General features: G+C 38.4%; 1 protein-coding gene across 2 annotated transcripts in view; it reads left to right on the forward strand.

Annotated features, from left to right (window-relative positions):
• The first annotated feature begins 337 nt into the window (after positions 1-337).
• Positions 338-14,122, forward strand: part of dzip1 (DAZ interacting zinc finger protein 1) — a 40,612-nt gene continuing 26,827 nt past the window's right edge. Inside the window, exons 1-8 of one of the 2 annotated variants that reach the window (XM_062052376.1) lie at positions 338-773; positions 904-1,096; positions 6,664-7,245; positions 9,643-9,727; positions 11,789-11,904; positions 11,987-12,026; positions 13,794-13,903; positions 13,966-14,082. In XM_062052376.1, coding sequence (XP_061908360.1) covers positions 1,094-1,096; positions 6,664-7,245; positions 9,643-9,727; positions 11,789-11,904; positions 11,987-12,026; positions 13,794-13,903; positions 13,966-14,082 — 1,053 coding nt within the window. In that variant the 5' untranslated portion in view covers positions 338-773; positions 904-1,093. The remainder of the gene's footprint in view (positions 774-903; positions 1,097-6,663; positions 7,246-9,642; positions 9,728-11,788; positions 11,905-11,986; positions 12,027-13,793; positions 13,904-13,965; positions 14,083-14,122) is intronic. The other variant, XM_062052377.1, reaches the window with a different exon arrangement.

Genomic DNA, 14,122 nt, shown 5'->3' on the forward strand with positions numbered 1-14,122 from the left:
AGCATAGCAAACGTTTCGGGTTTTTTTAAATTCTTGAACCACATTTTGTACATTTCTAACAGTATATCCACCGCTCTTCTGAAAACGTGATACAATACATATCCACGGCTCTTCTGAAAATGTAATAGATACTATACATAATATGCATGAAAGGAAGTTGGTGGTACGAACAAGTGGCAAAATAATAGCACGTACTGAACTGACAATGACTATGTTAACACGAATAATGCTGATTTTAATAAACTTTCCGTTTCATCATATGCTTCACCCCAGTCGTTGTTTTAATAATTTCGCTCAAATTTAATATAATTCGCCTTCAATTAGTAATCTGATTTACTTTGAAGGTACCGGAAGTTGACGCGTGAGTCACCCCGAAATTCTTCGGGTCAAAAAAAGAAGGAGGGGGGAAGTTTTCCAAAAAAAGTCTGTGCATTGATTTAAATCGTCGATTAAAGCGTCAAACTGTAAGTTTGCTCTCGAAGTATGCTTATCTAACTTATAACCCCAACTTTGAACGGTCGGAGCTCGAGAATGCATTTTTTTTAACACGGTGGTCTTCTAAAGTGGAAAAACCCCCGTTATAAAATGGAACTTTCTAGAAACAAGGCTCGTACTTGATATACTTCATAGTTACTGGCGCTCCTCGGACAAGTTTGAACACGTCCTCCATTGTCCATGTGGGGAGTATTTAAAGCTGGAATGTTGTATTGTTCGGCAAATTAGCGGCAAAAACTCGACGACCATTTACGGTAAACGCCACCCCGACATAGCAGGTAAGCTAACTGTCGTAAAGGTGCAATAATGGTGGTTATTTGTGCACTAAGTAACTGTCGTAAAGGTGCAATAATGGTGGTTATTTGTGCACTAACTAAACCAGAGAGGTCTGTTCAATCTCTCCCACAGGACGCAGTCGATGCTGGGGAAACACGGCGTGGTGTTTTGATAACATTTAACCTCCCCAGGGGAAGCTCCTTTCTGTTGCCACGGCAACGCGGCTGCGGCGTTTGGTGCTGGCGTCTGCGAGAGGACGCAGCGAGGAGGGAACGACGGCGACTTCATTCGCGATCCCCGTGTGGGTCCTCAGGATCCGGACATGGTAAGGACCGAGGGCAGCCGTGAATAGGTAGACTGGGAACGTATTCATGCTTTTTTTGTACGTCAATAATATTCACCATCGTGTGGTGACAAGGTGGGCCATCGTGGACGCTTCTGGCTTGCCTGCCAGATGTCAATGGCGGTGTTCAGATGTGCGATACTACCGATTTTCTTTCCGATCCGATACCGAGTAAAATTCAGTCCGGTACATACTTGCCAACCTTGAGATCTCAGAATAGGGAGATATTCAAAAGGTCCGCTGGGGGGGGGGGGGTGTATGTGTGTATATATATATATATATATATATATATATATATATATTAGGGCTGTGAATCTTTGGATGTCCCACGATTCGATTCAATATCGATTCTTGGGGTCACGATTCGATTCAAAATAGATTTTTTTTTTCAATTCAACGCAATTCTCGATTCAAAAACGATTTTTTTTCCCGATTCAAAAGGATTGTCTATTCATGGAATACATAGATTTCAGCAGGATTTACCCCAGTCTGCTGACACGCAAGCAGAGTAGTAGATTTTTGTAAAAAGCTTTTATAATTGTAAAGGACAATGTTTTATCAACTGATTGCAATAATGTAAATTTGTTTGAACTATTAAATGAACCAAAAATATGACTTATTTTATCTTTGTGAAAATATTGGACACAGTGTGTTGTCAAGCTTATGAGATGCGATGCAAGTGTAAGCCACTGTGACACTATTGTTCTTTTATTTGTATTTTATAACTGTCTAATGATAATGTCAATGAGGGATTTGGAATCACTGCTATGTTGAAATTGTAACTAATATTGATACTGTTGTTGATAATATTCATTTTTGTTTCACTACTTTTGGTTTGTTCTGTGTGGTGTTTGTGTCTCCTCTCAATTGCTCTGTTTATTGCAGTTCTGAGTGTTGCTGGTTTTGGAATTGGATTGCATTGTTATGGTATTGCTGTGTATTGTTTTGTTTGATTGATTAATTAAAAAAAAAAAAAAAAAAAAAAATATATATATATATATATATATATATATATATATATATATATATATATATATATATATATATACATATATATATATATATTTAAAATAATTTTTTTTTAAAAATAGATTTTTTAAAAATGAGAATCGATTCTGAATCGCACAATGTGAGAATCGCGATTCGAATTCGAATGTATTTTTTCCCCACACCCCTAATATATATAAACATACATATATATATATATATATATATATATATATATATATATATATATATATATATATATATATATATATATATATATATATATATATAATATAATAAATACTTGAATTTCAGTGAATTACAGATGTGTATATATATATATCTGTAATTCACTGAAATTCAAGTATTTATTATATATTTTATATATATATATATATATATATATATATATATATATATATATATATATATATATATATATATATATATATAAAACCATCCATCCATCCATTTTCTTCTGCTTATCACAAGAATCTTACAGGAGTAGTCCTGAATTATGATATATTACCATAAAAGCTGCATACAGGGGGTTATATCCTTAATTCTTGATGTCACTCATGAAGTTACTGTAATGCTTAGTAAACAGTTTCTTCCACACAGTCCTTAGAATGCGTGGAATTGAACGCAACTTGCCTTCAATCCGATTTTCTATGTGGCGTAAAACAGCACTTGAGCATCCGATCCTATTGGTTGCAAAGCCGTTATTGTACATGGATGTAAATATTACATATAATGATGTTCGTCATAGCATTGTCATGATGAAGACGACGAATCATGACAATTCTATGACAAACATCAATATATGTGTGTATATATATATATATATATATATATATATATATATATATATATATATATATATATATATATATATATATATATATATATCCATCCATCCATCCATCCATCCATTTTCTTCCGCTTATCCGAGTTCGGGTCGCGGGGGCAGCAGCCTAAGCAGAGAAGCCCAGACTTCCCTCTCCCCAGCCGCTTCGTCCAGCTCCTCCCGGGGGATCCCGAGGCGTTCCCAGGCCAGGCGGGAGACATAGTCTTCCCAACGTGTCCTGGGTCTTCCCCTTGGCCTCCTGCCGGTCGGACGTGCCCTAAACACCTCCCTAGGTGGCATCCTGACCAGATGCCCGAACCACCTCATTTAGCTCCTCTCCATGTGGACGAGCAGCGGCTTTACTTTGAACTCCTCCCGGATGACAGAGCTTCTCACCCTATCTCTAAGGGAGAGACCCGCCACCCGGCGGAGGAAACTCATTTGGGTGGCTTGTACCCGTGATCTTGTCCTTTCGGTCATAACCCAAAGCTCATGACCATAGGTGAGGATGGGAACGTAGATCGACCGGTAAATTGTGAGTTTTGCCTTCCGGCTCAGCTCCTTCACCACAACGGATCGATACAGCGTGGTATATTACTGAAGACGCCGCACCGATCTGCCTGTCGATTTCACCATCCACTCTGCCCTCACTCGTGAACAAGACTCCAAGGTACTTGAACTCCTCCACTTGGGGCAAGATCTCCTCCCCAAGCTGGAGATGGCACTCCACCCTTTTCCGGGCGAGAACTATATATATATATATATATATATATATATATATATATATATATATATATATATATATATATATATATATAATTTATATTTAATTTTTTTTATAAATGCTCCAGGGAGCCACTAGGGCGGCACTAAAGAGCCGCATGCAGCTCGAGAGCCGCAGGTTGCTGACCCCTGCATTAAAACAACGTTGAGAACTTGCTGAATTAGGTCCTGACGTTGAGCGACTCAAACCTAACGTTGGAACAACAAGATTTTTGGCGACGTTTAATCAATGTTGGGTTCTGACGTTGATGTGACCATTGAAAGTTAGTCATTTCCCAACCAACAACAATGTGGATCTCAATTTACAAATACAACTATTTTGCAACGTTGTTTTAAAGTCAGTTTTAAAGGACATATATGTATAATCAACGTTGTATCAGTGTCTTTTGCCTGCTGGGAAAAGTCAGCTTACAACGGAGCCAATGAGGGGTCCTCTATTCCGTCCATAAAACCCAATAAATACCCATCCAAAAAAAACGCAAAAAATACTTGATTTACATTTTGAGACTTGAATGTTAACCAAGTATTGCTTGTATTCCGACACGTGACTTCTTCCTACATTACAAAACACATGAAAACTTGTAAAAGCATGGAGGTCTACAACTTCTTTGTGTGTGTCTGGGTCGAGGACATTGGTATCAAGACTCTCCCGGATAAATATGCCTCGTTTTTGCTTGCTTGAGGAAGCATTTCATGATTTAACTTTGCGTCTACAGCCATGTTTGTTGTTGTTGTACGAGTAGCGTGCTTTTGTCAACATTGTGTATGTGCTGAAAGATTAATTTAGGATTGTTGTCTTTCTCAAAATATAACTACCGTAATTTCCGGACTATAAGCCGCACCAGCTAAATTTAGGGGAAAATACAGATTGCTCCATATGTAAGCCGCACCCGACTATAAGCCGCAGGGTTTTGATGTGTAATTAGCGTAGTATATAGGGGTTCCTGCTACCACGGAGGGGATTGTCGGGACAGAGATGACTGTTTGGGAACGCAAAGCGTCCCATTTATTAACTATATATCTTTCAATCATTCAATCAAACTTTCACATCTTTGACATGGCGAACAGCATTCGTGCAGAGTACAAATAATACAACGCTGCAAAGTAATACAAAGTGCTCGCCTGTACGTTATCAAAATAACCAGCCTACCGGTATATGAAAAGTCAGTCTTTAATCATTGTGTCATCGTCTTCCTCCTGCGTACTAAAACCACCGAAATCCTCTTCGTCGGTGTCGGAGAAGAACAGGCCGTAAATAAGCCGCACCCTTGTATAAGCCGCAGGGACCAGAACGAGGGGAAAAAGTAGCGGCTTATAGTCCAGAAATTACGGTATAGATGTCAACATTGTGTATGTGCTGAAAGATTCATTTAGGACTGTTTGTCAAAATATAACTATAGATGTCGACATGGTGTATGTGCTGAAAGATTCATTTAGGACTGTTTGTCAAAATATAACTATAGATGTCTACATTGTGTATGTGCTGAAAGATTCATTTAGGACTGTTTGTCAAAATATAACTATAGATGTCAACATTGTGTATGTGCTGAAAGATTCATTTAGGATTGTTTGTCAAAATATAACTATAGATGTCTACATTGTGTATGTGCTGAAAGATTCATTTAGGACTGTTTGTCAAAATATAACTATAGATGTCAACATTGTGTATGTGCTGAAAGATTCATTTAGGATTGTTTGTCAAAATATAACTATAGATGTCTACATTGTGTATGTGCTGAAAGATTCATTTAGGACTGTTTGTCAAAATATAACTATAGATGTCTACATTGTGTATGTGCTGAAAGATTCATTTAGGACTGTTTGTCAAAATATAACTATAGATGTCAACATTGTGTATGTGCTGAAAGATTCATTTAGGACTGTTTGTCAAAATATAACTATAGATGTCAACATTGTGTATGTGCTGAAAGATTCATTTAGGATTGTTTGTCAAAATATAACTATAGATGTCGACATGGTGTATGTGCTGAAAGATTCATTTAGGACTGTTTGTCAAAATATAACTATAGATGTCGACATGGTGTATGTGCTGAAAGATTCATTTAGGACTGTTTGTCAAAATATAACTATAGATGTCAACATTGTGTATGTGCTGAAAGATTCATTTAGGATTGTTTGTCAAAATATAACTATAGATGTCTACATTGTCTATGTGCTGAAAGATTCATTTAGGATTGTTTGTCAAAATATAACTATAGATGTCTACATGGTGTATGTGCTGAAAGATTCATTTAGGATTGTTTGTCAAAATATAACTATAGATGTCGACATGGTGTATGTGCTGAAAGATTCATTTATAATTGTTTGTCAAAATATAACTCCATTTGTAGTGTAATAATGCTCATTGTCATTTCTGTATTATTTATTTCACTAACTGCTTCTTTGCTATCACTTTTACCATCATATTTATACATATCCTATTTGCTGATGTTGCTCTATTGTTGTTGTTATTGTTGTGTTTGCTGTTGTTGCTTTTGTCTCTCTGTCTTATCCCCCTCTTGTCCCCACAATTTCCCCCCCTGTCTTCCTTTTTTCCCTCTTTCTATCCCCTCCTGCTCCGGCCCGGCTGCACCAAATGATAATATAAATACATTTAATAAAGTCAAATACAAATAAGGCAACAAGAGAAGCATCCCACACTTCTCTTTTGTAAAGTAAATGTGAACAGCCGATATGGGCATCTACATCTACTATATGATTTGCCTGAGAAGCTGGACAGGACAAAAAAAGAAAAAAAGAGCAAAATATGTAAATATAGTCTGGAATTTACACTCATTACTATGTACTGTGTTCCTGTTCATGTTATACCGTAAATGGTTGTATGATCTCTGATTTGAGAACAGATTAAATCAGAGCATAAAGATGTGGAAATTTCAGTATGGATCCGCACATCACTAGCAGTGTTTGTCAGTTTCAGGACGGCGTCTACTACCCGTACAGCAGTGACACCCAGGGGAACCATTCCTCGTCAGGAATCCCATCCCTCTTGAATTCCCCTCTGAGCCAGCACTCCGGGAAGACACCCGTCATGGCTCCGTCCATCGCTACGCCCACCATTCCGCCCTTCAGGTTCCGCGTGCGCAGGGAGAGCGTGGACTGGCGGCGAATCCACGCCGTCGACATCGGCACGGTGATCAGCCAGCTGGACGTGGATGTTCTCCAGGAGCACGTCAACACCGTGACCTACTGCAGCCTGGAGGGGGAGCGCTGTCAGCGCTGTCAGAGCCCCGTGGACCAGGGTCTCATCAAGATCCTCCAGTTGGCCCAGCTCACGGTGGAGTGGCTCCTCCACTGTCAAGACTTCCTGAAAGTCAGCCTGCAGGCGGCGGAGGGGAAGCTGGCGAGCGCCGGCATGCAGCAGGAGCAGCTACTAGCTCATTTAAAGAAGCAGAATGAGAGCATGAAGGAAATGAGTGCCGAACTTAAGAACCGGAAGAAGATCATACGCAATCAGCAAACTATGTTTGCACCACGGATCATGAGCAGCCAAAAGGTACTGTCCAAACACTCTTTTTTTCCTTTACTTTGTGGGGTCTTTGACATAGTTATATTGAGCCACCGCCATCATTAAATCCCTCCTCCTCCTCAGCACCCCAGCTTGGCTATTGTCCCTCAGAGGCCAGCCCTTCACAACCATTGCTAGTGCGATAATAGCAGAATTTAATACAATTCAAATGTAAAAAAACACCTAACATTTGTGTTGTGAATGCAAATGGGATTAAAACCTGCTGTCTCTGTTGTTTGGAAATAGCTCAAGTAAGCTTAATTTTTAGTAAGCGTCAGATTGAATGCAGCCAGCAGATGGTGGGTTTTGGTGGCAAATGGCAATTAGGCTTTAAATCCACCTACAAAGGGGTGACAAGTGGTATTTGACCCTTGCCTGAGACTCATCTTAAAGGGGAACTGCTATTCTGGGGGGAGTTTTGCCTATCATTCGCAATCCCTAAGTAAGACAAGACCAGATCATTCGTAAAATACGGCAAGTGGTGGCTAACGGGAGCCCAATGTTCCGCCCATTAAGCTCTCTAAAAAAAACATCCTAAAACCGACAACAATACTTCATTTACATCTCGTGACCTGAAGAGTAACCGAATGTTGGGGATATTATTATTATATGCGCTTACGCAGACAAATTAATTTTAGCGGCCCCGTGATCAGAGAGCTAAATAGCTTGTGAAGCTTCTCCATTATTTCCTAGGAAGAAAGTGGAGAATGCATATATTTTTAAGAGTTCTTTCTTTATTCATATTCATGTTTAAAGCAGTTAATATTTTCCCATGTGTACTCTTTTTGCTTGTATCTTATGTCCGCAAGTAAACTCTGTGCTTTACCTTGAAGGGGTTGGATTGTGGGAGTATAGCATACTCCCTTTTTTACCATATCAGTATTAGAACAAAAAGGCTGTATTCCTTTCTGGGCAGGGTGGGGGCTTTTTTTGTATTCAATAAGTTGTCTCTTTCCGTTTGGCTTTCAGACCACTTCGAGATGCTGGTATCAGCGCATTTGTAAGGACTGGTCTCCTAAAGCTTTAGTAAAACTTGATAATATTCCTATTCTGTCTTGATGGTCCTTCTTACTCAGCATATATGTCATCTGAAAGAATTTGGGATTGACCAGTGACTTTAATTCCCTGAGAGGAAGACTGGTCAGACGCAACAAAAGGAAGACAATATTTTGCCCCCACTTTCCACCACAACTATATATAAACAGTATCATTTGTCGATAAAATTGTTATAAGTTCACCTCTGCAAAACATTGTTTCCTTATTAGCATAATTCAACGACACACCAGTCACCTCGTCTCCCATTGTAGTCACAGTTAAACCAAGCGCTACATAGGCCTCATCAAAATGTAATCTCGTTTTAGCTTGCCACCTACTGTAGTGGATGTTATTATCAAAAAAAGGATTATGATTAATTCCTCAGCTAAACGGGAAGATATAAACATCCCATCAGTCGGCATCCCAGTGATAGCAGACACTGTACAGTAAGTGATTGTTGTATCATGTTCATAGTTTGTATTTCTTGTTTAGCACTTAGCAATACTGCTACATGATGCTTAGTGTTTCACTAAAGCTGGATCTGTTTAGCGCACAGCTTCTAAAACGTGTAGCTCATCCTCCTTATATTCAGGCTCAAAAATAAAAGTATCTGGATCATCATTTGTCCCAAAATTGTCTCTCATGAAGTCTGCCATGACTAGTAGTAGTGTTGTTGAAGGGAAAGGGAACGTTGTGATGCGTCTATGAAATAAATACGCCGCTTTATGCTAAAAACAAACAAAATAGGTCAACATGACATGTAATTATATACACATATACTTACTGTGGGTGTGTATATAAAAGGATAAAGGATGATGGAAGCTTTTGGATGTTTTTTTGAGCACTTTATAGGCGGAATAGAGCGAATTCCTTTAGCTCCATTATTAGCTGACTTTTGCTATTTTTACGAGTTAAAATGCAAAAAAAAAAAGACAAACCTAAGGATTGTGAATGACAAGCAACATTGCAAAATAAGTGCGGTTTGACCTTTAAATGATTGTTTATTTGTAGTGCAGGATATCATGGCGCCTTCATTTTTCATCGGGATATTTATAGCCCAATTGAAAATTGCTCCAACACGTTCCCCAAGTACAAGGCTGCCTCTGACCTGGCCAAGCTGTTGCCAAGGCAGCAGTGTGCGCTTGTGTCATGGCAGCATGTGGTTGCTAGGTGTGCACGAGTAGCTCGGCTAACAGTGGCTTCTGATTAATTAATAAGTGGACAGCTGGCAAGGTTGTACAATTGACTGCTTAGTTTTGTAGAAAAATATCATACAGTGTTTTTCAAAATGCCTTTTTGTTTACATTGAAATCTCCTGTTTTGTGTTTGTGCCTTTCTGTTGCCTTTTAGTGCATGTTTTGTAACAAGACCTTCCTCAACGCTTCCTTTCTCCAAAGTCACATGCAGCGACGCCACCCTGATGAGTCTGAGACGCGTAAGTCTGCCAGTCACATGATCAGTCATTTGAACGGTGACGGGAAGCCAAGTCGGGCACTGATGCCTTTGGTTTAACGAGCTAGCGCCCAATGTCCCTCTACAGTGCAGCGTCTCAATCACTAATCCTCGCCTCCGTTACGGCAAATAAACTGTGTTTCTTACAAGTAGTATTATCACTGGGGAAGTAGAAGACACGGAATAGCTAAACATGCTACACTACGCACTGTATAACAGAGCACAGCTAGCCGCTAAGCTACAGCTCTTGAATGTAAACACTAGGGGTGTAACGGTACGTGTATTTGTATTGAACCGTTTCGGTACGGGTGTTTCGGTTCGGTTCGGAGGTGTACCGAATGAGTTTCCACACGAACATACTAAGTAGCCGCCTCCGCTTCCTTCTGCCTTTGTCTCTGTCAGTACTCTACACAGCACCCAGCATTGTCCCACCCACACAACCATCTGATTGGTTACAAACAGAGCGGTAACAGCCAATCAGCAGTGCGTATTCAGAGCGGTAACAGCCAATCAGCAGTGCGTATTCAGAGCGCATGCAGTCAGTGCTTAGCGTTCAGCAGGTAAGCATCAGGCAGCGGACTCTCCCCAAATTATAATAAACACCACCCAGTCAACTACTAGGAACATCACTATGAGCCCGTTGACCTTCTAGAAACTTAAACTGCAGCTCAGCTCGCTCTCAGTCCTGGCCTGAGGTGAAGGCTAATTCGCTTTTAGCGTAACTTTAGCTCATTTTGCGGTGCATGTGTGTGTGTGTGTGTGTGTGTGTGTTACGGACAGCAAAGCCCTGTCTGTCTGTTATTTCACTTTACCTTTTTCTGTGTTGATTGAGCTGTGTTGAAGCAGCAAAAAAGGACATTATGTTAAATGAAGAGTTTCTGTCTCTGATAGTTGATATAATAATGTAACTGCATCATAAAGCGTACATGAAGTCCATGGTGTTCAGGGATGAATAGTCTCTCCTATTGCTATTATACTATTTTTTCAGCTATAGTTACATTAATCATTAGTAATGGAGCAGCCTAGTTTTGAATGGCAGGGTCCCTGCTATCACATGTTGATAAAAATATAACATTTACTAAATAAAACTCAACCACAGGCTTCCCAAATGCTGTAATAAATTAAGCATGATGAGTTGACTTGAAAGTGTTTAATGTTGCACTTTTTATATGTAGAAGAAAAGTTTTGTCATTTTATTTAATCTGAGCAACAACTTGAGGCAGTTTAATGTTGATTAACCTGGGCAGAATTATTATAGTGTTCCCAATGTTAAAAGGATAAAGCCATTGTTTACAAATTTGGTAAATAAATAACCAAAAAATTTATATTTTGTTGTTTTCTTACTGTACCGAAAATGAACCGAACCGTGACCTCTAAACCGAGCTAATACATACCGAACCGAAATTTTTGTGTACCGTTACACTCCTAGTAAACACACATCGATAGAGATGATACCAAGTATATTACCAGTGTATGGTCAATACTACAATGATAAGATGGATATTTTTTTATTATCACATATTTTTGGTGTCTTTATTATTGTTAACTAATTAAGGAAGAAAAAAAAGATGACGCTGACAGCACTCAGATACTCGTTAGCCTGCTTGTGCACTAAAAAAGAAAGAAAATACTCGCTACTTGCTCACCTGGTTTCTAGCCTGTATTTGTTCAGTGTACTCAGAACTAGACACAGTGTACTTAAACCATGTAGTTTGCTTTCGCATTAAGCAGCCAAGAAAGCTTAAAGCGGCAGCCTTGTTTCAGATTACTGGCCATTTTTTTTTTATTATCAGGAAATGTTTTCACTCAATAAAACGTTAAACGAGGGTAATCATACAGAATATATATTTGTAATACAGTTTATTCAACAAATATGAATGTTTATTTGATGTTATATTTCATTTTTTAATGTTTCATCTTGTCGATTGAGGCTCAACCTCACCTGTCTTCCCCGACTGCAAGTTCCAAGACCTTAATGCGTGGGAAACAATGCATGACTTTCATATTTTGAACTGCTGCTGTTGTTTTTTTGTTGTTTTTTCAGATGTACAATTAAACAGCGAGGAAAAATCTCCGACCCAAGCCCTCAAATCAGAGATGAACAATCTGAAGGAGCAGATTGTGCAACAGCAACAGCTCTTGGAGGCTAAAACCTTCGAGGTGAGAGTGGATGAAATATTGCAGGAGCCGCTTTATTTCCAGTCATTTTTGGACTGAATTGTGGACAATTGATTCTCCACAGAATCAAAGGCTGCAACGACACATGGAAGAGAATGAGCTTCGTGAGTCAGCTAGCAATTAAACATTTTAAGGCTGGACGATTATAGCAAAAATAGTCATCACGATTATTTTTCATTGATATTGAAATCACGATTGATCCCACAATTATTATGTACCGTATTTTTCGGACTATAAGTCGCAGTTTTTTTCATAGTTTGGCCGGGGGTGCGACTTATACTCAGGAGTGACTTATGTGTAAAATGATTAACACATTAGCGTAAAATATCCAATAATATTATTGATGTCATTCACGTAAGAGACTAGACGTATAAGATTTCATGGGATTTAGCGATTAGGAGTGACAGATTGTTTGGTAAACGTATAGCATGTTCTATATGTTATAGTTATTTGAATGACTCTTACCATAATATGTTACGTTAACATACCAGTTGGTTATTTATGCCTCATATAACGTACACTTATTCAGCCTGTTGTTCACTATTCTTTAGACATTTTAAATTGCCTTTCAAATGTCTATTCTTGCTGTTGGCTTTTATCAAAAACATTTCTCCAAAAAAATGCAACTTATACTCCAGTGCGACTTATATATGTTTTTTTCCTTCTTTATTATGCATTTTCGGCCGGTGCGACTTATACTCTGGTGCGACTTATACTCCGAAAAATACAGTAATTTGAAAACATGAGTATTTGTTGTGCCACCCAAACTCAACTTTAGATATAATGTAAAAAACAAAACAATTAGTAACAAATGAACAACAAGTACAAAATGAATAATAACAATACATTTAAATAACAAAAAATACAACTGTTTTTTTTACCTGTTACACTTATTTTACCACCATATATATAGTGTGTGCTTTTCAAGTCTTAAATAAAATGTAAAAGCAATTTTTGTTAATTAATTGCAAAAGTCCTCACATTTATTGGTGCTATACATCTTTGGACAATTTTGAGCAGTATTTTAAGCCCAAGCCTAATATTTTTTAAATGTATCAATAAGTACTTCAGGTAGGTTCTGCTTTTGTCCGGTACTTTTTTTAAACCTTTATTTTGTTGCATACATCGCTGTTATTGTGAAAGGGGGAAGTGTGCTGCTGTAGCGACGACTTGAGGCTGTTAAATTTTTTTTAAAAAGTCTTAAGTTGCGACTGCTGTCCTGTTTGTACGTTGTTCTTACATTGATGATGTTGTTCACAACAACACGAGCAAATGAGATTGCTTTAGCTTTGTTGTTTAGTGGATGTCTGGAGATTAGTTTGGTTTAGGATGTTTCAGGGATGAATGAGCGGTACCAGACACATTATTTTCCCAAACAAATGTTCCTTCTTCTCACAATAACAGCATTTTAGTCACATTTATGTCAATTTCCCTGATATTCTGCGTTTATCAACAGATTCTGTACTATTGGCCAATTATGTGATTTTGTTTGCGGTGACGTTAACTCGGAAATTATATGTCCTTACTTTTTTTTGTTGAATTTAGTGATTATTAACTAGGCATTGGGTCAAATAAGAATTGAAGATAGTGAGATGAGATCCCAAATTTCTTGTAAACGTGCTCTTTTTTTTCCTCCACTCATTTGCTCACTCATCCATTTCAGCGTTACAAGCTCAGGAATTTCCCTGCACGTTTCGCAGTTTTTTTCCGATTGGGATATTTTCACTATCGTGAGAAGCCGAAATCGAGATTAAAATTTGATTCATTGTCCAGCCCTAAAACATTTTAGTAGACAAAGATGATGGCGTTTGTGAAGACTCTTTTGAAAATACGAAATAGTGTTTCAATGTTGATATTTGCCTTCTTTCCAGAGCTGAGAGAGAATGAGAATAAATCGCTGATCGAAAGCCTCAAACAGGAGATTAAAAGTCTAAAGGACGTGGTTCAACACCAACACATCCTTCAAGCTAAAACAGTGGAGGTAAGAAAAAAAAAAAAGATGTTTGACCACATGCCTGTCATTAATGATGTTTGCATTTTCAGGAAGAAAAGCAGCAATCCAGGGACAAAGATATGCAAAAAGAATTGGAGCAGTTTAAAGCCTTAGAGTTGGTGCAGATGCAAGCCATTCAAAAGCTAGAGCACCAGCAAAAGCAGCAGGTATACATACCATATTTTTTGGACTATAAGGCGCACTTAA

Source organism: Entelurus aequoreus, linkage group LG07 (assembly GCF_033978785.1).
Source record: "Entelurus aequoreus isolate RoL-2023_Sb linkage group LG07, RoL_Eaeq_v1.1, whole genome shotgun sequence".
Taxonomy (NCBI): Eukaryota; Metazoa; Chordata; class Actinopteri; order Syngnathiformes; family Syngnathidae; genus Entelurus; species Entelurus aequoreus.